Source organism: Vombatus ursinus, unplaced genomic scaffold, assembly GCF_900497805.2.
Source record: "Vombatus ursinus unplaced genomic scaffold, bare-nosed wombat genome assembly UNPS02014945.1, whole genome shotgun sequence".
Taxonomy (NCBI): domain Eukaryota; kingdom Metazoa; phylum Chordata; class Mammalia; order Diprotodontia; family Vombatidae; genus Vombatus; species Vombatus ursinus.
This window is the reverse complement of record NW_020954723.1, coordinates 29,035,746-29,051,196: the sequence shown is the minus strand read 5'-3', so window position 1 is coordinate 29,051,196 and position 15,451 is coordinate 29,035,746. Positions and strand designations below refer to the sequence as shown.

Here is a 15,451-nt window from a genome sequence, read left to right as displayed (position 1 = left end):
AATAATTCTTATATTATCTCTCTTGGATCTATTTTCTAGGTCAGTTGTTTTTCCAATGAGAAATTTCACATTTTCTTCTATTTTTTTCTTACTTTTTGATTTTGTTTTATCGTATCTTGATGTCTCATAGAGTCATTAGCTTCAACTTGCTCATTCTAATTTTTAAGGAACTATTTTCTTCAGTGAGCTTTTGTACTTTCTTATCCATTTGGTGAATTTTATTTTTTTAGGGAGTTACTTATTTTCCTCAGTAAATTTTTTATCTTTCCCACGCCACTGACTCTTTTTTTCATGATTCTCTTGTTTTACTTTCATTTCTTTTCACAATTTTTCTTCTACTGCTCTAATCTGTTTTTTAAAATCCTTTTTAAGCTATTCAAGTAATTCTTTTTGGGCCTGAGACCAAATTACATTTTTTCATTGAGGCTCCACATTTAGTCATTTTGACACCAATGTCCTCTTCTAAGTTTATGCTTTGATCCTCCCTGTCACCATAGTAACTTTCTATAGTCAAGTTCCTTTTCATATGTTTTTTGCTCATTTTTCTGCCTTTTTTGGTGACTTAGTGTTTTTATGTGAGAGTTGGGATCTGGTCCTGCATTGTCCCAAGCTGCTAGGACTGGGGCTCAGGGTTTTATTGCTGGTTTTCACTGGGCTTCAGGGCTTAGTTGTTTGTTTTCACTAGAGGGCAGGCTACCCTTCTGGCTTGTATTGGGCAGGTGGGCCCTCCCTGCTGGCCTCCCCTGGGTATGGGGTTTAGCTGCTGGCCTGCCCCAAGGGTGGAGCCTTGCTGCTGGATTGCTGTGGAAACAAGGCCTCTCTGCTGGCAGGCCCTGAAGGAGAAATCTTGTTGCTGATCTACTCCAGGGATGGGACCCTGCTGTTACAGGGTTGCTATGGAAACAGATTCTCTACTGACCGGCTCCATAGGGGGTATCTTGCTATTGGTTCACTACTGGTCAGCAATAGGGTCAAGGCCTCACTGGTGCCTTGTCCTTGGGGGTAGAGTCACTGCGGTGGGGCCTTGCTGTGCTGCACAGACTGCTCATTTGCCTAAGAGGCTGCTGGTTTACAGGAGGGCAGGTGGATTGCCCCAGCCTTGCAGCCTTACTGTAGGCCCCCTACTGTGAGGCTGGCTGGCTGCTGCTGCTTCTACTCTTGGACCTCAATCCCCTCCCACCCCAATAATGAAAAAGACCTTTTCCTGCCATACTGGTAAGCTGCTTCCCTGCTCCTCGATCAATTCTGAGGCAGTTTACTAGGTTGGAAAGGAATTTGGGGGGGACTTCAGAGGTTCCTTCCTCACTCTGACGTCTTGTCACTGGACGTGAGCATTGCTCTCATTTCTTTTCCCAATTTTCCCCCTACCACTTTTGATTTTTAAAATCAGCTTTTTTTTTTTGCTCTTGTAAAAAAAAAATTGCTTTCCTTAGCTTTTTCTCAGAATTCTTGTTGGGCTTTTGTCCAATCTATACTTTTATTTGAGACTTTGCTTGTAGATGTTCTTAAGTTGTTATCTTGAGTTTGTGTCCTTAAGCTTCTCTATCACCATACTAGCTTTCTTTTATGTTGTTATCTGCTCCTTTTCCAGCCCATTTCTTGACATTAACTAGGTTAGAGTTGGGCTATGCTCACTTTGGGGGGTGAGGTGGAGAGAAGGAAGAGAAATCACCATCCCAAACTTCAGGATTTTTTGCCTTTCTGTTTTCACAGCTAGTTCTGGGGGTCTGTAAGTTTTCAGTGCTTCCAAAGTGGTGTGATCCAGGAAGACATGGGGTCACTGCTTTCCTGGTCTGCATTCCTGTCCTCACCTAGGAAGGGCCCCTGCTCTTTTGCAACCTCCAGTGCTCCTAGTACTCCTAGTACTCCTCTCTGCCCTGGAACTGTGATCTGGAACTGGGTAATGGGCAATGGAGTTGCTAAATGCTGACCAGTCTCATACCTAGTATCTGCACAGGGATCTCCTATAATCTCTTTCTGACCAATTGTCAATCCCCTTACTGCCTAAGGCAGTGAGAGCTCCTGATACTGCTGTTACTGCCACCTTCAAGGCCCACAGGCAGTGTGGTCTCCTTGCTACACTCCCAACCCCCACCCCAGTGTTACAAACCTCTCCTTCTGACCTCCTAAATTGTGTTGAGCTGGGAAAATGTCTTATCCCAACATTTTGTTGGTTATGCCACTCCAAAATTGGATTTGAGGCATTTTTTAACAGTTGTTTGGAAGGGAATATTAGGAGAGGTCAGCTAGAATGTTCTGTCTACTTCACCATCTTGGTTCCACGTCATAAACTGGACTTGTAATCTCACTTATGGGATTATACCCCAAGGGCTCAAACACAGAAGAAAAGGTCTCATGTAATTAGGACAGAAGCAATTTTGTGGCTAGAGACTAAATGGGTACATTATCAGTGAGAGGATGGTTGAACAAATGTAGAAAACAAATGGAATGGAATATTATTGTGACTCAAGACAATTACAAAGAATTTGGAGATTCTTGGGAAGACCCTGTATGAAGTAATGCAGAATGATGTGAGCAGAACCATGAGAACAATTTACATAATAACCATGACAGTGTGAAGGAAAACAATATTGAAAGATATCAATACCCTGGTTAATGCAGCAACTAAACTCGACTCCAGAAGACAGACAGACAGTAATATCTACAGGTATAGAATGAAGTACATGTTGTCATATAAAGCCAGTGTTTTGGTTTGTTTTATTTAACTACTTTTTTTCAAAGGGAGGATTTGATTGGAGCGATGGGTTCCATGGGAAATAACAGTGAGTTATTTTTATCACATCAATAAAAGATTTATTTGAAAAAATTTAAAGTGAGAGAATGTCTTAGTTACCAACAAGAAAGAGAATCCTGGGCTAAATGCTGAAACAAAGAGGAGGAGAAAGGGTTTAGTGTCAGGCCAGGCAGGAGTTTGCCCACCTGGCTCATGGGTTTTCCTCTTTTAACAAATATTTATTTTATTAAGTTCCTATTATGTGCAAGTTATTCTGCTAGATACTGAGGATCTAAAAACAAAGGTAACGTGACTATTTCCCTCAAGAAGTGAAGAAATGAGAAAAAAAGAAATGAGAAATCATTCTCATGGAAGATTTAGGTTTAAAGCTACAGATCAAAAAGAAAATACTGCAAGCAGCCAGAAAGAAACAATTTAAATATCATGGAACCACAGTCAGGATTACACAGGACCTTGCAGAGTCTACATTAAAAGATCATGGGACATGGAATACGATATTCTTTAAGGCAAAAGAACTTGGATTACAACCAAGGATAAACTACCCAGCGAAACTGAGCATGATCTTTCAGCGGAGGAGATGGAGATTCAATGAAATAGGGAACTTCCAAATCTTCCTGATAAAAAGACCAGAGCTCAACGGAAAATTTGATCTTCAAATACAAGACTCAAGAAAGACATAAAAAGGTAAATGGGACAGAAAAAAATGTTATTAATAAGGGCAAACTGTTTACATTCCAACAAGGGAAGACACTTGTAACTCTTGAGAACTGTATTGTTATTACACCATTTTAAAGGGGTATACATAGAGGGGATGAGTGTAAGTTAACTTTGATGTAATGATAAAAAAACTAATCAAGTGGGTTCAATGGATCTAAGTAAGTGGATTAATCTGATCTAACTAAGGGAATGGTAATGGGAGAAAAGGAAAGAAGGAGGCAAACAAGGGTAGATTACTTACAGAAAAAGGCACAAAAACCTATTACAGTAGAGGGAAAGAAGGGAGGGAGATGAGCATTGTTTGAACCTTACTCTCATCGAATTTGGGTGAAGAAGAGAATAACATAATTGGTTAGGTATAGAAATCTAAGTAGCCCTATAGGCAGTAGGAGGGAAAAGGGGAAAGAAAAGGAAGGGGGGATAGAAGGGAGGGAAGAAGTAGTAAGGATAAAGAAGAAGAAAAGGGAGGGGGCTAATAGAAGGGAGGCAGGACTGAGGGAAAGGTGGTAGCCAAAGGGAGAAAGGAGAAAGAAAAACATCAACAGGGGAAATAGGATGCAGAGAAAGACACAGATAGTAATCATAAGTGAATGTGAATGGGATGAACTCTCCCATAAAACAGAAGTGGATAGCAGAATGGATTAAAAACCATAATCCTACAATATGTTGTTTACAAAAAACACATTTGAAACAAAGGAACACACAGAGTATAAGTAAGGGACTGGAGCAGAATCTATTATGCTTCAGTGGAAATAAAAAAAAGCAGGGGTAGCAATTTTGGTCTCAGACAAAGTAAAAGCAAAAATAGACCTAATTAAAAGAGATAAGGAAGGAAACTACATCTTGCTAAAAAAATACAATAGATACTGAAGCAACATCAATACTAAATATATATGCACCAAGTGGTATAGCATCCAGATTCTTAGAGGAGAAATTCAGGGAGTTACAGGAAGAAACAGACAGCAAAACTATACTAGTGGGGAACCTCAACCTCTCCCTCTCTGAACTAGATAAATCTAACCACAAGTTAAATAAGAAAGAAGTTAAGGAGGTGAATAGAACATTAGAAAAGTTAGACATGGTAGACCTCTGGAGAAAACTGAATGGGGATAGAAAGGAATATACTTTTCCTCGGCGGTACATAGCACATACACAAAAATTGACCATGTGCTGGGGCATAAAAACCTCACAATCCAATGCAGAAAGGCAGAAATATTAAATGCATCCTTTTCAGATCATGATGCAATAAAAAATTATATGTAATAAAGGGCCATGGAAAGACAGACTAAAAAATAATTGAAACTAAATAATCTAATCATAAAAAATGAATGGGCCAAACAATAAATCATAGAAATAACTGATAACTCCATTCAAGAGAATGACAATAATAAGACAACATAACAAAATTTATGGGATGCAGTGAAAGCAGTTCTTAGGGGAAGTTTTATATCTCTAAATTCTTAATTAAATAGAGAATAAAATAGAGAAAGAGGAGATCAACGAATTGGGCATGCAACTAAAAAAACTAGAAAAAGAACAAATTAAAAATCCTCAACTAAACACCAAATTAGAAATACTGAAAAACAAAGGAGAGAATAATAAAAAAAGGATTACTCCCAGGTTATGAACCTGGTATTATCCTTAATGCGAGAAATTAAGCATACTAATGCAATGCAATGCTAATGCTCTGAATTGGTCCAGCCATTCTGGAAAGCAGTTTGGAGCTATGCCCCAATACTAACCAAACTGCATTCCCTTTGACCCTGTGATACCACTACTAGACCTATATCCCAAAGAGATTAAAGAGGGAAAGAACCCATATGGACAAAAATATTTATAGCAACTATTCCTATTCCTATCATAGCAAAGGAAAATGATGGGGGTATACATCAATTGAGGAACAGCTAAACACATTACAGCATATAAATGTAATATTATTGTGCAATAACAAATGAAAAAAGGAACTGTTTTAGAGAAAACTGGGAAAATTTTTATGAACTGATATAGTTACGTGAGCAGAAACAGGAAAACAATTTATATAATAAAAACACTATAAAGACAAACAACTTTGAAAGCCTTAAGAACCATGATTTCAGAAGAACAACAATGAAGCATGTTCTCCATCTCCTGACAGAAAGGTGATGGAAAGATGTAGAAGAAGGTACATGTTTTTTGGACACAGCCAGTGTGGTCATTTGTTTTGTTTGATTATGCATATTTATTAACAAAAATTTTATTTTTCTGTTCTTTTTTAATTGGGGGGTTGGTGAAGAGAAAGGAAGGCTAGAGGTGGCCCCTCAAAAAAAAGAAAAAAATTATCAAACCATTTTTAAAGGCACAGAAGAGAGCAGATATAGAGCGAGCAAGAAACACAGACAAGCAGGAGAGCTTTGAAAGTCACATGTTAAATTTATTATAGATTTTAAAAGAAAAGCAAACTGCATAGCAGCTTCATGTATAATCCTCTTTTTCTGTTTTGTTATGCATTTGGAAATGCTTATTTCATTTGTTTTTGTTGTTGTTGTTGTTAGATTCAGAAAAATAAATTTAAAAAACCAAAAGGAGGCAGAAGTCTGAATGTAAATCGAAGCATGAATCAGGGTGGGGTGGAGGGGTAGTTATTTCCCTCAACAGAAATTGTAAAGTGAGAAGGAGGGGTAGTTCTAAGGAGAAAGATAATGAGTTCAGTTTGGGGCATGTGATTTTTGAGATGCCTATGGTGTATCTAAGTGGAGAGGTCCAGCAGTCAATTGGTAATGAAAGACTAGAGAGCTCAGGAGAGAGAGGAGGACTTAGGAATCATCTTCATAGTGATGACAGTTGAATCCATAGAAACTGAGGAGATCAGGTCTGAGAGAGAAAAGAAAAGAGAGGAGAGGGCTCAGAACAGAGACTTGGGCTACACCCACAAATAAAGAGTGGGACAGGGAGAATGAGTAGTCAAACGGGTGAAAAGAGAACCATGACAAAGCAGTGTCATGACAATCCAGGGAAGAGAGAACGTACCTAAGACGATACAGCAGGAAGGGACTTCAGAGGCCTACTAGGCCAACTGAGGGCCCAAGGAGGCTTAAATGGCTTGCCAGAAGTGACATAAAAGTACCAGAGATGGGATTTGAACCCAAGTCCTCTGACTTCAGAGCCAGAGCGGCTTCCTTCACCTAAATAACACCCCCATTTTAGATGAAGAAACTGAGGCTCCAAGTTAAAATGACTTGCCCAAAGTCACAAAGCTTATAACAAACAGGAGGAGCTCAAACCTAGAACTTCTCAGCCCTGGAACAGCATTCTTGATACTACATCATGCTGATGAAATGCCTTAGGAAGTTGTAAGGGGAGATTTTCCATTTTTTTTGGAATGGAGAGTAAGGAATGGAATGGTCCAGTCCTATTATTTCATTGGTGAAGGGAATTCACCATGAAGAAACTCTACAGATGCAGACTCCCAACTGTATTGTGGTCTTAGAGCCTGGGAGTGCTGACAAGTTAAGGCACTTGCCTAGGTTGTACAGCCAGTATGTGCTCAACTTGGAGGTAAACCCAGGTCTTAACATCAATCTAAACTCTATCCACTATGTAATTCTGCCCCTTAAATCACACCTAAAACTCATCCTTGCTAGCCAATGAAAACAATGCTGTAAAGTCTATTAGATGATTGAGTAGACTGCAGCTAAGGCCTAGTTTGAGTGAGGATCCTGTCTTAATTGTACTGTAGGAAAAGACTAGGTCTTTTAAAATCATGCAAACGTATGCAAAGCAAAAACAATTTTAAATATTCAAAGTTGACTTTGAACAAGAGCTTTGACACTTTAAAACAAAACAGAAACAAAGCTCTGCTGGCATTCTTCTTCCTTGCTAAAGAAAAAATAATCAATCAATCCAAATTCATTAAGCATCTATTACAGGTCAGGCACTGTGCTAACCCACAAGGATTTCTAACCAGCAAATTCGGCATTGGGTTCAGTTACCAGTTACAGTGGGTAAGAAGATCCCTTGGTTAAGAATTATTCCCAGGAAAGGGCCCACCTGTACAAAAATATTTATAGCAGCCCTTCTTATGGTGGCAAAGAATTGGAAATTGAGGGAATGCCCATCAATTGGCAAATGGTTGAACAAGTTGTGGTATATGAATGTAATGGAATACTGTTGCGTTATAAAAATGATGAGCAGGTGGCCTTCAGAAAAACCTGGAAAGACTTATATGAACTGATGCTGAGTGAAATGAACAGAACCAGGAGAATGTTGTACACAGTAATAGCAGCATTGTGCAATAATCAACTATGATAGACTTAGCTCTTCTCAGCAATACAGTGACCCAAGACAATTCCAAAAGACTCCATGATGGAAAATGCTATCCACATCCAGAGAAAGAACTACAGTCTGAATACAGATCAAAGCATACTATTTTCACTTTTTTTGTTTTTTTTTTTCTTTCCTGTGGTTTTTCTCTTTTGTTCTGATTCTTTTTTCACAACATGACTAATGTGGAAATATGTTTGATTGTACATGTATAACCTATATCAGATTGCTTGCTGTCTTGGAGGTGGGGGAGGGAAAGGAGAAAAATTTGGAACTCAAAAACTTCTAAAAATGAATGTTCAAAACTAACTTTACATAAAAAGATAAAACATCTTTAGATATCTAAAATGGGTGGGAAAAGAATTATTCTCAAGGCAGGATCCCCAGTGTCAGCTCAAAAACTAAAGACACTGAATCTAGTTCCAGGCACAGTGAAGTTTTATTTTTATGCCTTATAACACTGAATAATCAAGATAAAGATGCTGGGAATTGGTTTCAGGTTGCAGTTAATTGACACCAGTAGGATGAGGGGAGGGGATCACTTTAGCGGTCCTGTGATCACTCCTCTTAGCCATTTCCTAACTTTTCTCTTTCCATAAGACAAAACATAATAAAGCAAAAGTTAAAGTACATTTTTCTAGTCTTATCTGGATCATGCCCAATCTTGAAAGCACATACACAACCCCATACAGAAAAATACAACTCTAGCACTCACATCTAGGAACATAATACCTTAAAAGAGGACATTTCCACTGGGGCAGGACCACTGTCAAGACTTCCTCCAAACCCAGGGAACTGGCAGTTGGGACAGGCCCAGCCTTAGCTACAGTGGCAGTGTTTTGGGTTTTTTTTATTATTATTGCAGACCTTTGTGGGTGCACATCTCAGGTGTGGAAGCCTACTTCAGGAGAAGCAAACTGGCACAGTATCTATGGAAACAGAACTTGCCTGGGCCACACATTGTGCCATCCTTCACTTCACCCACATCAGCCAGACCCGTGCCCAGATCATTAGTACCCCAGCATGTGGCTCCATTCACATACATTTGTAGTGAAATCGAGTGCTTTCGAAGAGGGGGAAAAGTTTTCACATTCTCACACTGAACTCTTCCGTATAAAACAGCCAACGGTGTCACATTTTACACGTGCAGAATCTCAGATACCACAGTGGCCAAACCGGTCACCTTGGCTGTTCACTTGGTAGCAGCCCAACAGCCCACTCTTTGACCCATGGCCAAAAACCTTTTCACAGTGGGCATCGTGGTTGTTGCATTGACGTGGATAGCACTAACCTGCTTCTCTGCACGGCGCTCCAGGTAGACATCTTCTGTGCGCTCTTGGGAGGTTCCACTGCACCAGTCAGGAAGGTCACATTCATCTGCTGCCTCTCGGCAGAACCTCCTCGATGATACAATCTTGCAGTTTTTGCACCAAGATCCAAAAGCACACAATGCGTCCAAACTTAACATGCAGTCGGCTGGACGACAGGGATCTTTTTCACAGAGCTTCAGGGAGCCACAGTCACTCCCCTCAATACCTGCCACCACTTGGTTCCCACCGTTTCGCCAGGGCGGGTGTTTGTGAGATTGGAAGAGTACTCAAACAAGATCCTGTTGCAGAGACAGTGGAATAAAAATCGGTGCAACTGCAGTTGCTGAATTCAGCTGCCTGGGAGCAGGAATTCTGCATGATTTAGTTGGTTTGCCCACAGATGCAAAATTCACTATCATGCTGCATACCAAAAATTTGGCCCAGCCCTTGAGCCACATTATGAGCAGAAAAAGGCAAGCTATTGCCAAAGAAAACACTAACTCTGGACCCCAGTGGAGGTGAACATATTCCTTCTAGGTAGGAAAGCCCAAGAACTTCAGGGAAGGAATGATTTATGAAAAGTTGAGCAGAGTCATGCTTCAAACGGGGTAAAGGGTCATGTTGTTTCTGCTTGCTGTAATCTTCCAGTAGCTGCTCTATGCTGTTGGTGCTAAGGAATTGTCCTTGGTTCCAGATCTCAATCCCAATCAAAAAAATGCAAATACCTACTGTCTAAAAATCGAATCCACTGCATTGACTGCATTTAATATATATTCCTGAACCTGTGTCTGGTTACTATTCTTATAAATGAAGAGAATGTTGTCCACCACTGCCACAAACTCCATAAACCTGGCCTGTGAACCCCAATCATAAGGAAGGCCTTGTTTCATAATTAAATTATCTTTTTTCTGAATCAGTAACCTATGGAGTCCAGTTCCCTCTTGTGTTAAACCCCAACTCTTGGTTCAGACCCCTTTTTCCTCCTCTATCCGATAGGCCACGTGTCCAAATTGGGAAGAGGTGAGAATGGGCTCATTTTCATATGTGAGATCATCTACCCACAGCATTTACCAGAGACCCTCGAATCAGGTGCTGAAGGCAGCCAGGGATGAGGTTCCCCCCCATATGGCCATGGTGGTAGCAGTCAGACCTGATGAAGGGCTCCTCCTTCTGCAGGGTGCTCTGGCCCAAACAGGTGAGCACTGGCAGGTGCCGGGGCAGTAGCAGCGTCTTAGGCCACAGGTGCACCATGTCCCTTCTGTTCTAGAGATATAGGTGGTAAACTAACTTCCCAAGTATATTCTTCTCTTTGGTGAGTGTCACCTGTCTAGGAATGATTATTTTGGAGGAGACCTAGCACTAGCCAGAAAGGGGCTGCAGGCAGTCAGAAACAATCAGAAAATCCAGAACCAAGCATCAGGAGGGTGGCTCTCAGGAGGGGCCCAGAAACATCCCAAGCCGTTCCCATATGGAGGCCTCTGAGACACTGCCCCCAAAGTATCCCCAAAGCAGCAGGAGGAGAGAGTAGGAGCCACAGGGCAGATCTAGGGTTGGAGCAACCTCGCACTCAGATGGCACCTACAGGGCGGGACCCGAGGTCCCTCAGGCTCACAAGCTCATCTTGTCTCTGACCAGGGCCAGGCTTACCCCTCTGCAGGCGGTTAGGGACCCCCACTAGCATGTGGTAGGTTGGACCAGCAGAGGGAAATGGAAAGAAACCGATTAAAAGAATTAGAGGGCATAGGGGGATGAAGAAGATCCACTAGAAATAAGAAGTGCAGGTAGGGAAGATGTGAAAACAAGTGGTGAGAGCAATCTCGCTCCATCCCATCCAATGGCACCTTCATAGATGAGTACTCTTATTCTTGAGGTTACTCCTGCCCTCCGACAGTAAGTTAGTCATAGATAAATAAGAAGGGGGCAGGGGATGAGCATCATTAAAACATCTTTAAAGAAAATCCCCCAAAAAGTGCAAAAGGAGACACAAATAAGACAGACTTGTTACTACCTTATTAAATTTAATATATACAGTTCCTGAAAAAAAACAAATTGCACATAAGTTCATAGTTATTATACAAGCTATTTTGTTATACTTCTCTCTATATGGAAATGTTTGTGCTTGTTATTTTAATTAAAATAAGAAGAGAAAGTAGGGATAGAAATCATTAATTCAGAAAATAGTTTGATGTGATAAATAGGAATTAATTACTCAAGGAGGTGAAGAGAGAATAAGAAAATAAGTAGTATAAAGACAACCAAACTATTGGGAATTGGTTTAAAAAATGGATGAGGATCAGTGGTACAGACCATAAAAGTAAGAATCAGTAAAAACTGAATTTAACTGCTCAGTATTGGGACAATCCTAAGAACAGAAACCACTTGAGCAAGAGCTCCTTTATATAGGAAAAGGGCCACAGGGGGAAATGCCGACGGTGTTGCCACAATGAAGTGTAACAGGAGCTTCAATAGCCTCTTTCACAGAGACTGGAGATGGCATTGCTCTCCCTCCAACAGGCAACAGAAACTTGGGAGGCTGGAGGTTTAACATTCTGGACTATTACAATACTAGGAGAACTGAAGGCTGAGTAAGGTACAGAGAGAAGCCGATGGAAGAGAGCTTCTTTCCTGAGAGATGTCTTAACCTTTTAATGTCTTGAAGAAAACATTAAGAAACTTTTGTCGGTATCCTGATAAATCAGAGTGTTGAGACCCATGTTTCCAGAATTAAAGAGAAGTTATTTACTTTAGTGATAGTTAAAGGTGACTATTTCACAGCCGAAACATGGTAAATAATTATTTGTCTCAGTCTTATTGTTTGTGTTAATAAGGAGTAACCTTGATATTTATTTAAGCAGCCTAGGAGATTGGGAGTTTGAGATATAGGTATGTATGTACATCTGGGACAAACAATGCAGATTTTTTATGTGTGTAATCTGAACTACATATAATTTTATAAATTTCACATATTACATCAGATTTCTATATTTTATACAATATATTTATATGACATTAACATTTCTATGCTATATTAATTATAATGTATTCATATTTTATATTAGATATAAAATTTCATACAAATACTTATATAAATACATAGCTAGATACACATATTCACATACCTATAAATGGAGCAAGAGATGAGCCAAATACTTATGAAGAAAAATGTTTTCTCCAGTTTACTAAATAAATAAAATGTCATAAACTGGAATAGGGGCTCAGACTTAATTGATATGATGTTGCAATTGTAGTAACTAATAAAGAAATATCCATACCTACTCGTGGATCATCTTAGAATTTAAGATGATGAGAATGAACATGGTAACTAAGAAGTCAAGTAGCAGGCTGAGTAGGTTACACATCAGTGTAGTTGCCCCTACAACCTTGTTGCATAGATTCAATCCAATGTGTTATATATTTCAATAAGCTCAAAATAAATATGGTCTACAAAGGTCATATCATTAAAAAAATTAGAAGAAAAACGAATCAGATACTTTTTACAGCTATGGCTAGGGTGGAATTCTTAATCCCACAAAGAACAGAAGAGATCCTGAAAGTTACTCATATCCAAAACAGTCAAAAGCATGTGTGATCTCAATTTGGGAGTTCCTTCCAACATACAGACTGCAGCCCATTCATATCTTTATGTAACTCCTGTCAATGTTCTTCTAAAAGTTTACCACAGGGGAGCCACCCAATACGCTGGAGCCCTTGTTCTCTTTATCCCAGTATTGCAAGGGTACCTTTGGGGCATTCTAGCTGTCAACCTAGCATCACTTGCTCTTGCCACACGACCAACCCCTCTTCTGATTCCATATTACAGTTTCTTGAGAATTGTCCTTTGCTCCTGACATTCCTTAGGGTTCCTTGAAATGTGTTGCAGTCTGTTTCTATCTACCATACACTTCTCAGTAGCCCTTTTCATGATTATCATCTTTAGTTCTTTGGAGAAGATGGTATTCTACATCTCACTGCCATATAGCAATACCAGTAAGGTGTTATAATGGGGAAAATGGGCCTTTGTTTTCGTGAGAAGTATAGAGTCAATAGAAGAGCCTTGTAATTTCCCAAAAGCAATTCAGAATCCTCTCCTCCTAATCAACTCGAGGTCCAACTACTTGTCCATCTGTATACTGTTTGTTCCTGAGATATATACAAGTTCTATAGGGTATCTAACCAAATTCATGTTGAAATCTAGGCAACGGACATTTTTTTTATCCATGTAGTATTTCCTAAGTGTTTGGACAGGCCAGATTCCTCTGAGTGATTACAGATCCTTTGTAGGAGGCTCTGAAATGTTCTAGGGCTTGAGACGATCAACACATAATCCCCAAGTTAGATCATCTAGGTGACCACACTACAGGGAATCCCTTTTCTATCTGGATCCTGGACTGGATTTCCTCCATAACAAGGGCAAATGTCTTTGGGGAACAGATATCTCCCATGCATTATTTGGTCTTTACTGTCAAAGAGTCATTAAACAAGATTATTTCTGTTGACATAAATTTCAAGGAATCTTAGAGGATCTTAATATATAAAATGAGATACAGCTTGTAATAGAATCTTGCAAGGCATCATTTTCTACTGAACCAAATGCTTTTTCATAATCAACAAACAAGCACAGGAAGATCCTATATTCCTTATATCTTCCAGTTAATTGCAAAATAGTCAAGGTGTAGTTCATAAGTGAATATTGATTTTACAAGTCTGGTTGTTCCCTAATACTCTCATCAAGGATGCCATCTATTCATGTATAGATGACTCTCATATTTTGTATAGATGGGAGAGTTAGCATTCTTGATGAGTAGTTACTGTTCTCCTGGAAACCTTTTTTTTTGATTATTAATTGTCCAAGATTTCTTCCACATCTTTGTTATTTTCCCCCTCCTTCAGATACCTTGTATCTGTCGTCTGTCAACAGGGTCACAATTATATTGCCTCCAGAAACTATGTCCTGTACAGAGTATTCCAAAAGTCTTAGTACAGCTTTAAGTTTTAATAGATTTAATAACCTTAATAACTTAAAGCTGCACTAACACTTTTGGAATACCTTGAATATACATTTGATCCAATTTTAGCTACTTTTCCCATCTTTGCTTTCTTTAGTGCCATTACTACCTCCTCTATAAATACATATATGACTATGACTTGAGGATTCAAATGTGCTAGTTCTACTCTGCTTGATGGAGAAAATTCTTAATTAAATTTTTTTGTGTTTTTTTTCAAAGTTTTTCCATTGTTCTTCTTTTTGTGGTCCCTCTTCCCTTTTCATGCTTGAATGAACCTGAGATAATTTTACTTGGTGCATAAATTTTGCCAACAATCTTTACACTGGTTTTTATAAAACCACTGCTACTTCTCTCTATGAGAGGATAAAATAAAGATAAAATAAACAATTTTGATTATATAAATCTAAATCTTTTTGCACAAATGAAATCAATGCAACTAGAATAAGAAGGGAAACTTGGATTAGAATAAGAAGGGAATTGGATTACTGGAAAATAATACCCAGAAAAATGGTAAAGAAGATAAAAATAGTGTTTGAGAGGCTACAGGAAAATAGGAACACATCTGGTGGAACTATGAATTAGCCCAACTATTCTGGAAAGCATTTTGCAATTATGATTTTTAAAAAATAACTAAAATATACCCTTTGACCAAAGATCCCACTGCTACATATATACTATAAGGAAATCAAAGGCAGAAGGAAAGGTTCTGTGTACGCCAAACTATGCATAGCAATAATTTTTGTGGTAGGAAAAGAACTGGGAAAAAAAGTAGATGCTCATTGCCTGAGGCATGGCTAAACAAATTGTGAAACATTAATGGAAAGGAATCTTCCTTTACCATAATAAATACGAAGAACTCAGAGAAACATGGTAAGACATGAATTATTACAGAGTGAAGCAAGTAAAACTAGGAAAGCAACATACACATTGACTACCACAAAGTAAATAAAAAGAACAATTAATAATTACAATTAAATAATAATTAATAATGTCTGAACTTGACCCTAAAGAAGAAGTAAGAAAATTTCTATCCTTTCCCTTATTATAATGGGGGCATTATGAGTGTTAAATATTATGTATATTAACAGAAAGTCATTGTATTTCTTAGTTTTCCTAAACTATTTTTAAAAAAATCTTTGTTACAAGGCATGGCTTACTGAGTGGGGGGTCAGGGAATGTTTTAGAAATTAATAAGTTGTAGAAACAAAAGGCATCAATAAAAATAAGATGAATTGTTTTAAAGAATTGGACAAATCTAACAGATTAAACACAAAGGATAGCATAGAACTGAAAAAATATTTGAAGAAATTGGAACTAAAAGACTTAGGTGCCTTCTGAATGAAACCACTAAAATATATATATAT

The 15,451-nt window shown here is 38.8% G+C and overlaps 1 protein-coding gene across 1 annotated transcript in view; it reads left to right on the top strand.

Moving 5' to 3' along the window:
* Positions 1–8,822, top strand: part of LOC114030095 (disintegrin and metalloproteinase domain-containing protein 20-like) — a 33,716-nt gene extending 24,894 nt beyond the window's left edge. Inside the window, exons 2-5 of the mRNA XM_027844778.1 lie at positions 567–643; positions 761–958; positions 1,076–1,215; positions 8,660–8,822. Coding sequence (XP_027700579.1) covers positions 567–643; positions 761–958; positions 1,076–1,215; positions 8,660–8,822 — 578 coding nt within the window. The remainder of the gene's footprint in view (positions 1–566; positions 644–760; positions 959–1,075; positions 1,216–8,659) is intronic.
* The last annotated feature ends 6,629 nt before the right edge of the window (positions 8,823–15,451 follow it).